At 45.5% G+C, this 19662-nt stretch overlaps 1 protein-coding gene across 2 annotated transcripts; it reads left to right on the forward strand.

The window, feature by feature from the left end:
• The first annotated feature begins 548 nt into the window (after positions 1-548).
• LOC141735450 (uncharacterized) lies at positions 549-19142 on the forward strand. 2 transcript variants are annotated; one of them, XM_074568260.1, is made up of 2 exons: positions 549-1070; positions 16939-19142. In XM_074568260.1, the coding sequence occupies exons 1-2, from the start codon at positions 554-556 to the stop codon at positions 17085-17087; spliced, it is 666 nt and encodes a 221-aa protein (XP_074424361.1). In that variant the 5' UTR covers positions 549-553; the 3' UTR covers positions 17088-19142. The 2 variants fall into 2 exon arrangements, 1 of the variants encoding a protein (XP_074424361.1); XR_012584737.1 differs by lacking the exon at positions 16939-19142 and adding an exon at positions 1172-2934 and having other exon boundaries at positions 625-1070.
• The last annotated feature ends 520 nt before the right edge of the window (positions 19143-19662 follow it).

A 19662-nucleotide genomic window follows, 5' to 3' on the forward strand; every position in this document is an offset into this window, starting at 1 on the left:
GGCACACACACACAAAGGCGGATCTAATACATGAACAGGCACCCGCAGGGAATCACTCCCCTCTTCCGGTCAGGGCCGGGATTAAGAAGTGGACCTTGCTGTCTTGTACGAGGAGGGCCAAGACGGCAGAGGAAGTCCCCGAAACGGAAAGACGGGGGGGAATGGACTTAACTGATTCGGATACAAGGGTATCTTTCGCTCCCCTGGCGTAGCGCTGTTATTTTTTCCAGGGCGGAGGCGGGGGAGGGAAAGGTATAATAGCCTTCTATGCTGCCTTCGTTTTCTCTCTTGCACTGAGCCCTAGCCCTTTGAGTCGTGAGGCACGGCTAATCGCCTCTCCTGCCGAACTAGCAGTCTCAGCCCCCGCCCAGTGTCCCTGAGCCCGTACCGGGGGTCAACGAACGGTGGAAGCTCCCTTGCCCCAACGCTGCTACTTCGCAGGGGAGAGGAGACCGAAAGGAAGTTTGTTGCCGTGCCCACCACCCCTCGTGCGCTGTCTGGGCAGTTGGGATCCCATCTGCTGCAACTGCTTGGGGGCGGGCGGGGGGAAGTGATGCTGATCGCCGCCAACTCCCAACCTTGTGCTGTGCAGCCCGGCTCCCGCCTCTTTCCTTCCGCCTGCCTGCGGAACCACGATCGGGAATCCGCAAAGTCCGGGGAGGACGGCGTTGAAGATCGATCGGATCCCCTTCGCCAGGTGGGAGAAGCGGGTAGGGGAGTTGAGCTCACCAACAGATTGGTGGCTCCTTCCGCCGTCTCCCTCCCCCCTCCTCCTGCGCTGTTGTCCTCCGCCTTCTTCTCCTCCTCCCCCTCCCCCATCACTGCCGCAGCCGTCGCCTCCCCCCCAGCTCCCTTCCTCCTCCTGGAGCCCCCCGGAATCCACTCCAGCTTCCTCAGCTTCGCCACGAACGGGGGCGCTGCTCGTTTCCAGCAGCCGCCTCCCCCCACCCTCTGCCAGCAGCCGCCGCCAACCCTACACAGGCCGAGCCTCCCGGAGCAAGGAACTCAGAGCCAGACTCAGGGCAGAGGCAGACACATCGCTGCCCTGGGCACTAGAGCCCCCGTGTCAGGTAAGCGGTGCGTGTGAGGCGGAGAAGTATTTTGGGGCGGGGAAGGTTATTCCCCCCCCCCCCCCCCCGGACTACCCCTTTGTTCATCTTCTCCCCCAAAGGTCCCAGAAGTTGACACCCTTCGCAACACTTCAGTGGAGTTATGCCCGCCCCGCCGGGTACGTGTCCCCACGGGAGACACGATGGGTGTCTGGACGCCAGGCGGTAAAACACACGGGGATGGGGGAGAGACCAGAGTCGTGGTATCGCCCTCCATCTTCTTTGGGGAGCTTGGGATCTTCTTGAGCGGTCGCCTCGTGGCCCGGAGGGTGCTGAGTCCCAGGGGGTGACACGAGAGCAGCAGTGCACACGGGGGAGACATCGGGGCTCCCGGAAAAGGGACTGAGCAAAAACTCTGCTAGGGTTATACCAAAACAAATAAACTTGTTGGGGCTCTTGTTGAAGTTTTGTACCTCCTGGCGAATAGCTGAAACTTTGGAGTGTATCAGGGGTTAAGAGAAACAGACTCACCAAGACCGGGGGTTTGTGGAGTCTTCAGGACTGTGATGAGAAGCCATTTCCTTCTCTGTGTATTTTCTCCTTGTATTTCTGGTGTTGGAATCGTTGAGCGGACTGGACTGCTGGAGAAAGTTTCTGAACTCTCTTGCTCCATGTGGCTCAAAGGGGTGCATGGGTCTTGCCACAGAGCCCGAGTTGGGTGTTAGGATAGAAGCATTTAAAGTTATTCCATCCTTTGAGATCTTTCATATATTTTTTTTTCTTAGCATCAGATTTCTTTTTTTTTGTTTTTTTTTTTTTGGTTTTTTTTTGGGTGTGTGTGTATGGTTGGACTCGATGATCTCAAAGGTCCTTTCCAACCATGAAGATTCTATGATTCTATGATGTGGCATTATAAATTATGCTGTTGGAGAAGAAATGCTGTAATTAAATTTGAGAGGGCACATTTGTTCTTAGTATAATAATTGTTAATATAGTATCTGTGCTGTCTTCATATTTCCTAGTCTGTTGATATAACGTTTTTGGTTTTTTTTTTAATTTGAGATTACTGTTTTTTTACTGTGCCTTTAAATATGTCTGTACTATCATATAAACTTTTGTTGTATTCTGAATAATACCAGGGTTGTGTAACTTTGATCGTAGTTATTCTGTTTAGCTGATCCTCCAAAATATTATGTGAGATTCAGTGATTGTCTATGGTTCTTTGGTAAAGAAACAACCCCCTAATGCAGCTGATCTGTTGATAAAGATAGCATAAGTGTATGGGTGATGTACTCTTACTTAATTCCCTTAATGAGTAGCTGGCTGCTTGCCTTCTTACTGTCCTTTGGCTTTATTGGTATTGGAAAGTGAACTGACACACTTTTGTAAGCATCAGGTGTTTAATTTTTAGAATATTTATTTTGTGGGGAAACTTGCAGTCCTTCAGGAGTGGCATTCAGTTCCAAAATTACATGCGTATATAAATCCAAAGTGTCCCCTACCTGATTGACTACTTTTTTCCTTTATTGTCAGCATCTTTTGAAACTATTATTAAGATTGATATGGCTTCTTAAATTCTTTTACATGTTGGTAACTCCAAAATTCTGTGAAAGCATCATCTTATGGAAACCCTATCTTCCTAATAATCTCTGTATATTGGCCATTTGACACCTGAGACTTTTTAAGCGTCAGGTCCATTTCCTGTTAAAAATGGTTACATGATGATATCCCTCTGAGGAACAGCTTTTGATCACTCAATTCACTTTTATTTTGGAGCTATGATGTTTTCAAGACTGAGGTCCCAACACTTAAGCTTATGTGTTTATTGTTAAACGTGGGAGTTCTCTTCTAGACTGCATTGGGATTTCCCAAATGATTAAATTTTAAACACAACTGTGCTTTCAGGATTGGGGTCTTAGATGTTTTTTCACCATTGTTTGCATATGGCAATAAGAACTATTATATATAATGTATTAAACCCCTATAACTATATAACTGCATATAATAACCATATCTATAACATAGGTTTTATATATATGAAGTCAGTAATTATACATTGGTGCAGGGAGCACAGCAAACAATGAGAGATCATTCTTTGGGATTGGAGCATGGAGAAATAGACTAATTAGTCCTTTCCTAGAATATATTTGTAACTGTGCTTATGTCTTTGGGAGTTACTTAGATGACTTATGGAAGTCTGGAGTATGGATGTTTACACTGTTAGAAATCTTACTCTAAAATTAGATATATTTTATACACAACAGGGTTCACCACTTTCCCTTGGAATTTGTGGTTGGAAATGTTTTAAAGGAATACCATGTTAAAAATTTAGAAATTTTAATTTTTACATTTGAATTGGTTTATATATTGAAGAAGTATCTCTGTATGTGTATTGGAGATCACTTCTTACATAGCTGTCTCTCCTCCCCAGTTATGTGGGCCTTTCACAAAAGATGATATTTAACAGAAAAAAAAAATCTTCTCCAGATATAAGTGATCTCAGAAAGGGAAGTTTTACTTGACAAAAGTTCGTTTCAGTTCTGCTGTTTAGAAATTGGACATTCTTGGTGTAGTTGAACGGCTCAGGTTTAAGTCTGATTCCAAATCCTCTCCCACACTTCTGATAATCTCATAATAAAATTGACTTTGTGTATTACTGTGAAAGAAAAGGTTTTACGTTACCTGTGACTTGGGAACTCTTAGGTACAGTAAAGAAATAGAACCTTTATTGCTTGTTCAGTTCATCACAGTCCTGGTAACTGCATACCAAGATCTTGCCATTGGATTAGGGGGGGTTCACTTTCTTTCTTGTCTTTCTTCTGAAAAGGGATGGAGCTTTGGGGGGTTGTTCAAAAGTTTTGTTGTTCATTAATGCAGATCCTGTGCTAAACATACAGTTTTTGAGCAATCTCTGTTGGAGGTGATGTTGCAGTCAGAAAAGCTTGTTTTCAACTATGGCACTTGGAACAGTTAGGACCAGTTTGTTCAAAGTTAAGCTCCTTTGGGTACCAAAATCAAATGGTTAGGTTTTACAATGTGTTTGGATCCTCATAGCAGATGAACGTTCATTGTTAGTTATAATTTCAAACTTATATAAAGTGTATATGTATTACAATCTGTGATTAATCTTCTAGTGTTAAGAAAATGTAGATATTTTACAGAACAAATCAGGTGGTGTGTAGATGGGGGAGAAGAAATTATTCCTATCCCACTCCCTATCCTGGCAAAAGACCATTTTGGATCGGTGAAACTCTATTTGGTGCATTTAAATATTTGCTACCAGAAAATGAGTTGTGCACCTATTTGTGGAATCAGGAAGTTATTTTTTTTTGATGTTGCTGAAAATCCTGTTAGTCATAAAGAAAACAAGTTTTCCGTTTTTGCCAAAAGGATCAAAACTATATTATTAAACTCTCTTCAAATTTTGGGAGTAACTAAACAGTAACAACTAAACATATTTTGCAAGCAGTGCCCACAGAGATAGACACAGAGATACACTCATAGAATCATAGTATAATTTAGGTTGAGAGGGACCTTCAGAGGCCATCTAATTCAACCTCCTGCTCAGAACAAGTCTAATTAGATCAGGTTGCTCAGGGCCTTGAACACCTCCAAGGATGGAGATACTGCAACCTCTTTGGGCAACCTGTTCCAGTATTTGACCACCTTCATGGGAAATTTTTTTTTTTCCTAATTGGAACTTCCCATGTTCCAACTTGTGTCCATCGCCTGTCTTCCTGTTGCTGCACACCTCCAAGAAGAGACTGACTCCATCTCCGTATCCTACAATCAGGTAGTTGTGGAAACGCATAGACACTCATGTACACGCACACAGAAGAGGACACTTGTGCACACCAACACACAGAGGGAGATGTATACAGACACAGATAGATGGAGATGCACACACAGAGAAGGACACTCATGCACACATGTGCATGTATCTCCCTGTATGCACATACATCTCCTGTGTGCATGTGCAACTCTCCCTGTGTTTGTGTGCACGAGTGTCTCCATACACAGGGAGGGAAATGCTCATGTGCTCACACATGGAGACACTTGTGCACACAAACACAGGGAGAGTTGCACATGCACACAGGAGATGTATGTGCATACAGGGAGATACATGCAAACAGAATAACAACTTCAGGCAACTTAAAGAAGCCTCAGGTCTGCAGGCCCTGGTTATTATGGGGGACTTCAACTACCCTGATATTTGTTGGGAAAGCACCACAGTGGTGAACAAGCATTCTAAGAGATTTCTTGAATGCATTGAAGACAACTTCCTAATGCAATTGCTGGATGTGCTGACTAGGAGTGGTGCTCTTCTGGACCTACTGCTTACAAATAAGGAAGATTTGTTTGGAGATGTGACTGTCAGTAGCAGCCTTGGCTGCAGTGACCATAAGATCACAGAGTTTGAGATCCTAAGGGGCATGAGGAAGACAAGTAGCAGAATAAAGACCTTGGACTTCAGAAGAGCTGATTTCAACTTGTTTAGGGAACTGTTATGAGGGATTCCATGTGAGTCTGCTTTGGAGGGCAAAGGAACTCAGGAGTCCTGGGAGATTTTCAGAGACAGCCTCCTCAAAGCACAAGAGCAGTCCATCCTCCTGAGCAGGAAAAGGAGTAGACATAACAAGAAACCAGCCTTGGTAAACAGTGAGCTACTGAGAGAGCTCAAATGCAAAAAAGGAAGCATATGAGAGATGGAAAAGGGGACAAACTCCCAAAGAATATAGAAGTATTGCTTGGGCATGCAGAGATGCAGTTAGGAAGACAAAAGCTCAGCTGGAGTTCAAACTGGCAAGAGATGTCAAGAATAACCAGAAAGGCTTCCATAGGTATGTTTGTAGCAAGCGAGCATGTATGGATTAATGTTTCTCTCTGCACACATATGTCCATGTGTGTCTCCCTCATAAAAAAGTCTAGGTTGGAAGGGTCCTCTGGAGATCATCTGGTCCAACCTTCTGTTAAAAGCAGGGTTTTAGATTAGGTTATCCAGGACCCCATTAAGCTGTCTTGACTATTTCCAGCTCAGCGGTTTATCTAGTTTTCTACCCATCACAAGATGGTCCATCTGTCTAGTCCATATCTTACCAACTTGCCTACAAGGATGGGGTGGGAGACCATGTCAAACACCTTGCTAAATTCAAGGTAGATGATATCCACTGCTCTCCCCACATCCACTGAGCAAATGCACATGCAGTAGGAGAGGAGGACACTCATGCACATACGAAGGGAGAAACATGCCCTCACACATGCAGGCAGAGGCACTTGTGCATGCACGCTCACAGAGGCTGACACAGGAAGACACCCGTATACAGAGACATGCAAAGGGAGACACACATGCAACAGAGAGGGAGCAACTGTCATGCACCTACACAGAGGGAGACACACGGACACATTCACAGGCACAGGTGGAGATGCTGACACACACAGAGGGACAGATATGTGCACGCACACAGAGACACTTAGATTCATACAGATATAGAGGGAGACACCCCTCCCCCCCCCCCCCATGCACACACAGAGGACACAGATGTACATGGACACAGAGGGAGATGCACACACTCAGAGGGGGAGATGTGCACACACAGAGCATGCACACAGAGTGAGACATGGATGCACACATACGCAGGGAGATGCACATGCAGAAGGAGATGCACACAGACAGGAAGACAGGGAGATGTGTGCACACAGAGGGAGGCATAAACATAAACATACAGGGAGACAGTCATGAGTGTATGCACGTGGACACAGGGAGATACTTGTGTGTGAATACACATGCACATTGGTAGCTATTGTGAGAAATGCTCCTTATCCAATAACAACGGCTCAGGCAGTGAACGATATGAAGCACATCATTTTATTTGAACATTCTTGCAAGAACAGGTGACCTAGCAAGTAGGCACACTTCCAGTTCTTGAAACACACCTATTTATTTCCTAATCCCGGCCGAATTTTTCCCTCCCCTGTTTCCCATTGGTTAGGTACTCCAGGGTACACAGCCTGTTTGGAGCGCCTAAAATCCTTCCCAGATGTCTTGCCTTTGTTTACTTCTCTTTATGCTACACCTAAAGGGATTATCTGACTAGTTTATTTCTTTCCTTTTTGGTAAAAAAATTGCTTAATGCCATTAGCCCTGGTTAAATGTTTGACTCCCCTTCTAGACACTAATCCAGTATGAATCGCTTTGTCCTTTTGTCTGTGGGATAAGAGATGTTCTACAAGCCTTTGCTGGAGCCTCTTTGTCTTAGTCATTCCCTTATCATGTCACCTCTGATGGAAACGGCTTTTCTCCATTGCAAAAACAATAACTGCCTTTCTTAACGCTACTGATACATGCTCACACACAGGGAGACACGCATGCGCACACCCCTACAGAAGGAGACACTCAGATGCATGCGTGTACACATACACTGATGCACAGAGGAAGACACACACATTGGAGATACACACACATAAACCATCGTCTCTTTCCCTGTCCTGATTTTTCTGTTGGCGTCAGTGGACAAACACTACTGAAAATGCCCTGGATTTGCCTATATGCAGTTGAAAGGCAATTCAGGACTAACATCTTGTAGTTTTTATGGTGAAGATATGTCTGGTAATCCTGTCTCAGTTAAAATGACTAACAGACACGATAACTCAGTGTACAGTACAGCCTCAATTCAGTGAAATGCAATGACATGCAGCAAAATGTAGCTGTCCTGTGTCTAAAAGCAACAATGCAAACATATTTAACTAAGTGACTCGGATTCAATATTAAAAACTCTTCAGTTGCTCTTTGTAGTTGAATAGATAGTTATATTTTTTTAGCTCAGTCCATGTCCTAACACTTCCTTTCTATGTTTGCATTATTTTTCCATATTGGAAATGATGCTACAACACACATGTTTTCATGCCTATCTTAAAGTAGTATCACAGACACTCAAAAATGTGTTGTTTGTGCTGTGGGCTATTTCATTCCAGGGTAAAATTACTTAAAACATATTGCCTGCTTCTTTTCTTGGAAAGAATAATGTTTTATCAGGTTACTAATAAGCGTGACTGTGAATATACAAACCCTTGGAAAATCTGAGCTAGATTTTTTTTAAAAAAAAAGCTTTTGCTCTTCTTTTCGTGCTCCTTATATCCCCTTTTCTCAATGTTAACCTTGTGTGCACACATAATCATTCTAACCTATGTTGTCTGAGAAAAAGTTTTTAGATCTTTTTTTTCCCCAAGATTCTTGCACTTGAAAACCTCTCATCAGGTCTTATTATATGGTGTCTGCTTCATATCAGAAGTTCCGATAGAACCATGTCAGCTAAACATAGAGTTGAAAACCTGAATGAGATGCAAGATGTAGGGGGGAGCCACAAATCTGAGTCATCCTGCCCTATCCCTCAGCAAGGTGGTCATCTGGCAAAAGTTACTGGCAGCAACCATCCCCAACCACATGCTGGTCAGAAGCCTGACTGGGGAAGGGTTAGGAATGTTTTCAGTGTAACTCTTAAGGAGATGATTTGGAATGTCTTACCTGGAAGAGAGGAGAGAAGGATAATGCTGCAAAACCATGGAGGGATGCTCTGACTACACTCCCTCCTCTTCAAACAAGAATGCAAAATGTCAGGGAGCGTCTTAAAAATTTTCTAGTGACTCTCCCTTCATGTGAACATGCTGATGTCGAGGTGCTGCTTTCCTCCCGTTTTTGTTTATCTGTTGCTTTTTTCTTTAGATGGCTTTTGGTTGAACTCTCTTATGCTTGTTCTACAGCAGTAGTTGGTTTTGGTTTGTTTTTTTCTCTGTGTGTGTGTATAAAGTGCAGTAAATATCTATTTGGTTGTTAGAGCTCCCTGGCTGTGGAAAACATTTTCTTGCTGTTGAGGGGAAAATTATTGGCTGCTGTTCATGTGCTCTGGCAATCTAAGATACAGCTTTCTTTTAGAAGTTACTTTACTTGACAAGTAATGTAGAAGGAAGAATGAGTACTTTGTTCTATTTAGGGAAAGAAGCGGGAAGTGGTTTTGAAATTTGATATTTTAAGAAGGGTTTTGACTATGTGTAGTGTTCTTGTTTTCTCATCTTCTCAAATGCACACACATGCCCCAAATGTTCATTCTTAAAACACTGTCTTCCTCAGACCCAGACTGAGAAGCTGAAGGGATTGATATCATACCTATTATCACCTAGGTTGCTGTTCCCAGAATCACTGCCATTTTATTTAGGTTGAGCCTCTGCCTCTCAGCTTTCATTCAAGCCCTTGCTAATCATGGTTTGTGTGAAAAAGGAACCTTCATCATCAGTCTGTAGGTGATAAAGCATTTCAAGACATTTGACTAATTTCTCTTGTAATGGCTAATCTTCTGCATCCACATAGATAACCTGTGTTCATTGCAGCGTTGTCCAGCACCTGGTATGGTTTTGTTGGGAATCTTTCCTTTGTACGTAATGATATGATTTGGCTTTAATAGTTTGGAAATTTTTCTTAACAATCCAACGTTCAGTAAAGCACTGCAATATTTTAGACTTCAAAAATGAGCCAGTCCATCACTATGAACTCGCCTGGCTATTTGGACTGTTGTCTGGCCCTGGTTACCTGCTCTGCTCTCTTCACCCAGGTAGATACTGTGGGTTTAAGGGCCCTGAGAGCAGTCCCTCCTCCTGGAGGTTTGGCTGCCTGGGCTCAGGGCTAACTTAGATATAGCATAGCTGAGGGCAGAGTGTGCTTCCCCCCCCCCCCGCCCCTGCTCTGGTGACTTTGGGGAGAGCACTCCCAGGTAGCACTGCTGGGAGGCCTCAGCCAGACCCACCCCCACTTCCTTTGGAAGCTGCTTTTAAGCCGAGGCTCTAGCAGCTGGACCCCACCTGAGCTACAACTACACCACGGCCATGCCTGTACCTGGCCATAGACCCCACTGATGCAGACCTTGACCTGGGGACAGACTTCCCAGCCTGGCCTTAAACCTGCCTCATCACTACACGCTTGCCTGGCAATTGGGACTCTTGGTTGAATCCGGCTATCGTCCCCTGGGCCTGCCCTGATTGTCTCACTCAGGTACTGTGGGACTGGGCCTTTGCTGGCAAGGTCACTGCTTCTGCTGGCCTTGTTATCATGCTCAGCTCCTGGCTCCTCTTCCCTTAGGGAGCAGCCAGCCCTCACTGAACCTTGAGAGTGGGGCTATACACCTTGTAAGTGAGGTCACTGCCCTGGCCTGCCTTGCTGTCACCCTTGTCTCCCAGCTTGCCCTCCCTCACAAAGCAATCACTCTTACTGTTCCCTGAGAATTCTGTAGCCTCTCTCAGTTAACAAACGAGAGGGAGCAGAACTGGTCATGTATGTAAGCTAGTGTGTAATGGCATGATGACATGAATAGGCATTCTTTATCATTGCTAAAGCCCTGTCTACTTTAAAACGATCATTTAGACTACTTGCTCATCAAGTGGGGTCACTTTTTAATCTTTAAAAGACTACCTTAGGTACTGAAACGCCTGTCAGGGAGCAGCAAGAGCAGGGCTACCCCCTCAAGGAAGGCGAGCCAGAAGCTGAGGGCAGCCACAACACAGGTCAAGCAATGACCTCACCAACAGGGTCACTGGTCCCACAGCACTAGAGGCAGTGTGGTGACAGCAATAGATCCTATCAGTAATCCAGGGAGTCAGAGCTGCAGGCTGTGGGACCAGGGGGGGCTTCAGTGATGCAGAAATCCTGGGGTGGCCTTACATAATTTCTCATTCTTAGAGTAGTTAGTGACTATGTTTCCCATCCAATTTCTCCATTTCATCTGGGAGGATCATGGCTCAGGATCTGTCCATGCTGCCCCCCCCCTTTCCATGCATGCCTTTCCATCAGTTTCCCTACCCGTTCCAAGCACCCATCTGCTTCCCCCAGAGGGCCTTTTCCCTCTGTAACCAGACCCTCCTTCCCAGACATACTGATTTAGTCTGCTGACTTCAGATCAGGATCCTGACGACTGTCAGATGTTAGGCACTGATTATCAAAATGCCATCATGACTAGAATGGGCACTGATATGGCAATACCAGGATGCTTGACCCATCCTGTCAGAGTGTTCTCCTGCTAGCTAGGGAAAGCAGCCCCCCTTCCCTCCCATCCTTCTGACCACAGAAGAAGGTTTGATTTGCATGGCATGGTCAAAACAACAGGCTTTGTTAACGTCTTGATTTAGGCTGCAGTGATCCAGCGCAGGGCTGTCCAGCAGGTGCCTCCAGACAGCCCTGATCCCATAATTTGCATAAATTATTCCTTTTCCCATGTCTTCACCCTCCTTTTCGCTGCCCTCATACTTCTGTTGCAGGAAAAAAGCTGGTGAACCCATGTAGTTTAAATCAAATCAGGATCCAAATGATTTATTGATTTATTAATGACATAATTAGCCAGCAATCAGCGAGCAAACAATACATTCAGGATCAATACCAGGAATTCAACAGATAAAGCACAATACTACACACTTACAAAATATTAGTAAACACTTAAAAAATTTTAAACACCCTTCTATAACTAACCCCAAGAAGTTTTAATCCCCCCCCACCCACATTCACACAGTTATATGCACACGCTCTCCTGGGAATGTGGGTATTTCTACTTGCACCCACTTCCTGTGGGAGACGTGGATGATCCAGCTTTATGTGAAGCCATGCTGCTCCCTACATTACTGGTGAGAGAGCACCCCATGAGGTTGTGTACACACACTGAAGGCGTGGGTCCCTACCTGATGCATGCACTCTGTACCATCAGTGCACTAGCTAGAATGCAGGCTACTCATAGCGCCCCACAGGGAGGCTGCTCTGTCTGTAGGGTGACTTTTGGCAGCATCAAACTGATTCCTGCTTTGTTCCTACTTCTTTCTCCCCACTGTTCATGGCACTGCCTGTAACTTCTCACACTGTTATTGACGAGTAGAAGCAAGAGCAGAACTGCTCTGGGGGGGGGGGGGGGAAGTTAAAAACAAAGGGTAATTACAGAAAAGGCAGGGGCAATGACCTAACCAACCAGGATATATCCCCACAGTATATGAGGAGGGTGAGCACAGCAGGAGTGGTGATAACAACAGGTTGTGTCACAGGCTGGCAGTGGAAGGGGTCTGTGTGATGAGGCTTCAGGAGGGAGACATGAACAAGTGGGTGAATCTTCCAGGATCATGGGAGCTCCAGGTAGTAGGTAATTGGGTTGATTTGGTCAGCCATGGTGGAAGGCCCCAAATAACGATGGTCCAGCTTGGCAGATGGTCAGGCAGTCTGGATGTGCTTGCTGGAAAGTCAAACCCAGTGACCAATGGAGAAGGCTGTGGCCAGGCAATGCCATCTGCCTGCTTACCTTTTGTAGGCACTTTTGGTTTTGTCCAGCTGGGTTATGAGGAGGATGTGAATTTGCTGGAATTGTGCAAGCAGGTCACCAGTTGCAGGTGTGTGTGAAGCAGCTGCTGTGGTTGGGTGACTGGGGGTGGAAATCAAAGTTAGCAAAGAATGGGGTCTGCTCTTCAGATGCAAGGATGTTATTGCTGTAAGCAAACTCTGCCAATGGGAGGAGGGTGACCCAGTCATCTTGGAGAAAATTACTGTAATGCCAGAGATATTGTTCCAGGATCTGATTCACTCTCTCTGTCTGCTCATTGGTCTGGGGGTGGTGAGAGGGCAAGAGGCAAGTTTGTATGGGGAAGAGCCCTACAAGCTCCTTCCAAAATCTGGCTGTAAACTGCTTCCCCCTCCCTTCCCCCAGTCAGTAATGATGCTGTCTGGGAAAGGCTATGGCATCAGAAAATGTGCTCTAGGAAGTCAGGCAGTCTGTGGGCAATTTCCCGGGGGAACAAAGTGAGCCATCTCAGTGAAGAGTTCCACAGTCACAAGGACAGCTGTGTTGCCCTGTGAGGGGGGCAGGTCTACTATGAAGTCCATGGACATCAACTTCCAAGACTGGTCAGGAGTGGGGAGGGTCTGAGGGTCTGCAAGAGACCTTGTGGTCTTTGCAGAGGCCTTTTGGTATGAACACAGGTGTTCACTAGGATGGCTTTATTGCTCTGCAGGGGGGGGGAGGTTTACTATGAAGTCCATGGACTGTGGCCTGTACTGTGGACCACCAGTAGGTCCAGGTAATCAGGTGTTGTATCTTCCATCAGCCCACGCATCTGGCTGCAGGTACATGGCGACATTGATGGAGGACCTGTACTTGCAGCAGTCTCCTCAGGACGTACAGCTTCTTCCCCCAATATGGGCAGCTGTCCTGTTTTTGCAGGCTAAGTTAGGCCGTGCCAGCACAATGCTTTGCTAGAAGTGCTCCAATTTGCAGTGGTTTCTCTAACTACTGCAGTGAGATTATCCTCTGCTGTGGTGATGACGAAGCGTCTGAGTCCCTCTTCCATGACAAGGCATTGGCCTTGCCATTCTGCTGCCCTGGACATTAGGTGAGAATGAAGTGAAAGTGCAAAAAGAGAGAAGCCTAGAGGGCAAGGCTGAGAGAGAGACACGTCATGTCTCAGTAATATTCCGGGCTATGGTGGTTGGTTAGCAACACTGTTGGATCTTTTGCCCCCTTGAGGAGGTGAAAGGCAGCTTTGATTGCCAAGAGCAACTTGTCCCAGATATTGTAATTTGTCTCAGTGGGAGCGAGCTGCTGAGAGAAAAAGGCACAGGGGTGGAGTTCCTGCTTAGGGCTGACCTTCTGAGAGAGGATGACCCCTATGGATCCGTCTAAGGCATCCACTTCTACAATGAAAGGCCGTCTGGGTAGTCTAGGAATGGAGCTGTAGTGAATGCCCATTTCAGTTTCTTAAAGGAGCATTTATTGAATTTGGCATAGAGATGTTTCTGTCGCAAGTCACTCGAGACTTCCTGCATGTAGTCTACGTGAGCCTCTTGAGCAGTTGAAAAAGACAAGATGTCATCCAGGCTGTGACCTGCCTCTGCATGCTGATTACAGCTTCATGCAGGGTTTGGAGGTCAGCCTGGAGCTGTGGGGGAGCCATGGGGGCAAGTCCCTGCCCAGCCTGAGAGCCAGACTCCGTGGCGCTCAGCTCAGGGCTCAACAAGGCCTGAGCTGTCAAGGAGCAACAAGAGGAGAACTGCTCCATGAAGGAAGGTGAACTGGGAACCAAGGTGTGACCGATCAACGAACCCCTACAGTGGAAGAAGGCTCAGGGAAGATAGGCAAGGGTGATGCGCTCATGAAGCTCAGAAAAGAATGTAGGAAGTGACCACACCTATCGCAAAGGAAGCTGAAATTAACACAAAGGGGACTGTTTTAGATAGACAGCTGCATCAGCTGAGTGGGTGTTGCATGAAAGGGGCAAAGCGGTTTTGGAAGAAAATAAACCCCCTTGCGTTCTAACACTCCTCACCAAGGTGGGAGGCCAGGTGCGGCTAGGTTTAAATTCTGAGTGATGCCCAATTCAGCACTATCAGTCCAGTCGCGTTTAATATGTATTAAACTATTACGATTTGGATACACTAATAGTGGACTGCACCTTCAGTCTAGTTGTGCTCATGAACTAGCACGGCCACTCTCGAGTCTTTGGTCGCGTTCAATGAGAAACCGAAACGACTAGCTACTTAAACAGTGCAGTTTATTTAAACAACAGGTACATAGGTTCTTAGGATTGCCGGTGATAAATACACTGTCTGCAAAGCACGTGCAAATGAAAGTATTGTTACATATACAAAACGCGCAACAAAGTTATAAACCATACAGCCTGGCTATAAATGTAGGAAAGAGATTGTCTAGAGAAATTTCTAAGTTTCCCGAGGAAGCACTCGGTGTAATCGAAGTCTTACCCAAAGGCGTCCCTATGAGGGGGAAGAGAGGCTCAGCCCGTTGACTAATCCCAGAAGTCAGTGATGGAATTCTTTGAGATGGTGCCTTCCCTGGGTATCCCCCCTCTCTCGGGCTATTTTTATACTATTTGTTATCTTCAAGGTGGAGTTTGAGTGACTTTAGTCATACATGCTTTTATCATGATTGGTGTAAAATTTTCTCGCTTCACAATTAAAGGTATAGTTTACGAGAAATTCAGGGCGCAGACTCAAGAAGGAGTGGTCACACCTTGGAGGCGGGTAGCCTTTGGGATGGAGGTGTGTTTTGGTATTATAATGACATTATAACGAGCAAAGTTCGCACAAAGGACAGCATCTCATCAAAATTTGACAAAATGTTGGCTCTGAGTATCGAGCGGGCAGCTAATTGGCAGCTTATCTGTTTCATGGTACCATCCCATTCCCGTATCTGCTATACATCATAAGGTAAAGCCGCGGAATAATTGCATCCCGCCCCGTACCTCATGTAGCTTCACAAGCATCCTTATCAGGGAACCACAGGTGTTGTATTCTTCATGCCAGCTGCGGCTGTTTTCTACCTCAGAAGCCTATTGATTTATACTTTTCCTTATTGTGTGAACAATGCTGTACTTTTGTATTTTTAGCCAATTTAGTATTTATTCCACATAATCCACCCCGTGACGACAGTCACTGAAGCTCCACGATAATCAATACTGATAGGAAAGATCACATGTGTTCTTGTGGTGAGGGATATCAAGTGCCAATACATCTCGTGGAGTGATCAAACGAGTTAAACTTTTCATCATAATCCAAAGTCTAACATACAAAACAATTGTCAAAGCGAAGCACAATACAGTGAGTATTAGTAGAACAACAAGAGGATGGAGCATCTTGTTATAAAGTCCTGTAGCTGTCGGCGACCATCCAAAAAGAGTGTCTCCCCATTCATGTCCTCCGTCTCTCTTGACTCTTTCCAGCACTTGGTGTAGTTCTTCAACATCATGATGGACGGTAATCAAAGTTCTCTGTCCATTTTCTTGGGCCTCTTTCAACAGTCGCTTCAATTCATCGCGTTGTAGCAGCTTCTTCACTGGCGAGAGATTCATTCTGATAGGGGTAGGCAATAAATCTCCAATCAACGTATAATTAGATTGTAGCAATTGAAAAGACATAACAGGAGCTGAATAACTGAAGTCACATCCGATAATGTTAGTAAAGTTATAAACACAAAGATTTGAGTGATTACTTATATCCACCACTATGTCATCTACGAATACAAGACTACAGGGAGACCTCATGGAAACGCACCCTTTCCCAATATATACAAGCACAGTCTCTGGGGTTTCATCGGGATGTATCTCAAAGTGACAAACATTCTGGTTGGTGTCAAGACAAATGTCTTGCACTTTGAAGGTATTACTCTCACAAATGAATCCTTGTTGGTCTCGTGAAATGCATGCGTCAACATCAACAGTTTGCCATTTATTCTCATTTTGTTGTGCCCACACTCTGTGCTCTATTGGATAGAGTATGGCTCCTTGGTGATTCAACCCCAGCGCAATGATTCGGTATATGGTGTATACCAAAGCATTGCGTATCGTTAGGACAAAAGCTGTGGCCTTGCTCTCAATGGGATCATAGGTGAAATTAACCAGATACCACCAGGACTGAAATTTTTTCTCAAATTCAATTGCGTTATCCCATATTACTTTTCGAATTTCAGTGGGCAAGGTGCCTTCTTCACCTTCCCTTATGATTGTGGCTGTCATAGATTGCATCCACAATTGGGCTTGGATACAACTAAGAGCCAAGGGAACATTGTTTTGGTGTGGGAATAGAGAGCAGCATAGGTCTGTTCGACCTTGATGAGATAAAGCTGCATCCTTGAGAGAGGGTTTGTGAGAACAGAAAACCAAGTAAGAATCAGTAAGAAACAGGATGTGAGAATGAAGTTGTTGCCCCTCGTGGGCAGACAGCAGAAACCAATCGGAAGAAGTAGAGAAGCGCGTGGCAGTCAACCTTCAACCTATCAGCAGAACACAACTTGCACGTGGAGAGTGTGTATAGCTATAAAGCCTGTCAGATTGTTGCAATAAAGGTCTTTGGTCTGTACCCCGCCAGAGTCCATGAATCCATGCTCCACAAATGGTGCCCGAACAGAGACAAAAATCATAGGAACGTACGACCGGTGGAGCAGCCTGGCTGAACGAGAAAAAAGGCAGCGGGAAGGAGAGCTGCAGTCCAGACGAATAATCACCAGGAAAAGGTGAGCAGCCAGGGATGTGTGAGGATTGGATTGAAAATTTCCTCAGAGGAAAAGGCAATTGTATGTATATTAGGAAAGTTTTTAAGTAGAAGGGATATTCAATACGATGAAGGAACTTTTCAACTTTTACTGGCATGGCTAAAAAGCAAGGGTCTTGCCGCTGATTCTACAACGGCTTTCCAATTATCAAGTTGGGAGCAAGCGGGCGAAACTTTATTTGAGGCTGAAACAAAAGGGGATGCGACTGCCACAAAGGTTTTGACAACCTGGAGGTTGATTAAAGATACTTAACAGCAGGTAAAATCCGAACGAAATGCCACAGCAGCCGCCGTTGCAGCTGTGGCACCGGACAGCCCGATTACCACTCAGACAGAGGGGGGGAAACCTGATCCCCCAAACTGTCCGGCTGCGCCATTAGCACCCCCGCTAGATGTGACGTTGATACCGCCGCGTTCTCCTGTGTTACCGGGTTGGGGCGATTCCTTGCCAAGTCCGTCACCAAGTCCGGCGGTCACTGCAACTTATAATCCTGCTCAACACTGGCAGAATTTACGTAAACAGGCATTACAGGACAGCGATATAGAAGCCACTACTGCCATCGCCTGTCTGGTACTGTTTAATCAAAATGGGACAAACACCTGGGAACCGATAAGGTGGGAGCTGGTTAGAGAAATGCGGAAAACGATTATGCAGCATGGACTAACCTCCCCTTATGCACAAGGACTATTAAATAACATTATGAAAGGACACATACTAACTCCATTCGATATCAAGCAGCTAGCCGAAGTTATTTCTACCCCAACACAGCGAGTTCTTCTTATGGGTAGGCGTATATTACAAGCCTTAAAGAATCCAGGCTTAATAGATATGATAGAAGCTTGCAACCAAGTGGGATCTATCTCTTATCAAACCGATTGGTGGCAAATTCTAGAGATGATACGGAAACAGGAGGATATCAGACAAGCTGCGAGCAATAACGATTCTGCTCCGTCTGGGGCAACTGCCGCACCTCCTAATTTTAAAGCAGACGATTGCCCCCTGGTCTTGCCGAGATCAGAACAAGCCGAAGGGAAAGGAGGCACTCAAGTTCACTCTACCCTATTCTGTAATAGCCCTGAGGATGATCCTGGGAGCCCCTTTGATCCTGGTCCAATAAATCCAGAGACTGAACCTGATTTATATCCACCTTTAACCCCAATTAAAGCTATGCCTGCATCTGCTCCAACTGCGGAGATTTTACAGCAACAGCGACGAAAGTTGTTATCGTGCTCCTCCGTTCTTAACCCTTCTCCATTTGCGCCAGGTACTGCATCTGTTCCTCCTTATCAACTGCTTATACGTGCATAGCCAGAATTGGGGTGTTGCGGTGTATTGTCAGAATGTCAGCAGAGAAGGACGGAGCCGGAGCTGTTTTGCTCCCGCCACCGCCCGCCTGGCCCCCTCCCCTCCCCAGTCATCTCCCTGAGATAGAAGTGATGTTTTTGTATGTCTGCTGTGTAAGTGTGTGTGGGCGCCAGCTTATACCTGCTGATCAGCATGTGTGCTACTGTTTGATTTTTGTTGTGTGCAGTGTCGTTAGGTGACTCCACTGGAGCAGGTGTTCTGCCCGGGGTGGTACTGTTCTCGTATGTAACTAGGGCTGACACTCCATCAAGTGAAGAAGTTCGTATATACACCATGTTTAGACGTAAGGCGAGCGCGCCCCAGGTAGGTACACCAGGATGGGCTGTAGAACCGATGGAAGTCCTGAAATATTGGGGGAGTTTTCACGAGCCGACACGTTTTCGCTCTTGAGAACGGCTTGCCCGTGCAGGGCGTATGGCTGGTTGTTTGTTGTTTGCCTATAAGGTCACGGTTCATCAGGAAAAGGAGTTGAGCCAAAATCTATAGGATGCTCTGTAGGAAAATGAGAAACTTAAGGAAAAATGAGAAACTGAGCTCTTGTTGCAAAGGCAGACTTTTATGTCAGTCGTAAGTGATGGGAAAAAAAAAAGAAAAAAGAAAAAAAGAAAAAAGAAAAAGAAAAGAAAAAGAAAAAAAAGAGAAAAGGAAAAATAAAGAGGGGGAAAGAAAAACCAAACAGGAACAATTAGATGGGAAATGTGCCACGTTAGCACAAAAGTATGCCATACGCGCTACGAGAAAGCGTCAGAAAAAGAGAAATAGGACACCAGATTCAAAGCAGTACCATAGAGATATGTTTTTGTTTTTTTCCTATATGTGTATATGTTTTTGCATGCCTTGGTAAATTACTCTGTTATACCCTGTGAGACTAAATGAACCCCAGCAGAAGCGGTCTCTTGAGCAAGGGGGTGGAATATGGGAAAGCAACAGAAGATCGGCAAGGAAGATTGTAAATACACTCAAGGGACTCGCACCTGGGTGCTGGAAAACACATATATCACACCAAGTGTTATTCAGCCTCAGGTGCTGGCAAGAAAAACATTTGGATGACATAAGCCTGTGATGGACTCACAGACACCTTATCCAGCTGCTTGAGAATCTTGGCCTGTTGTGGAAGAAGATCAAAGCACAGTACCAGCAAGAACAGGGAGTCCGCATGCGCTCTAGCTAACAAG

The sequence above is a fragment of the Larus michahellis genome, chromosome W, assembly GCF_964199755.1.
Source record: "Larus michahellis chromosome W, bLarMic1.1, whole genome shotgun sequence".
Lineage (NCBI taxonomy): Eukaryota > Metazoa > Chordata > Aves > Charadriiformes > Laridae > Larus > Larus michahellis.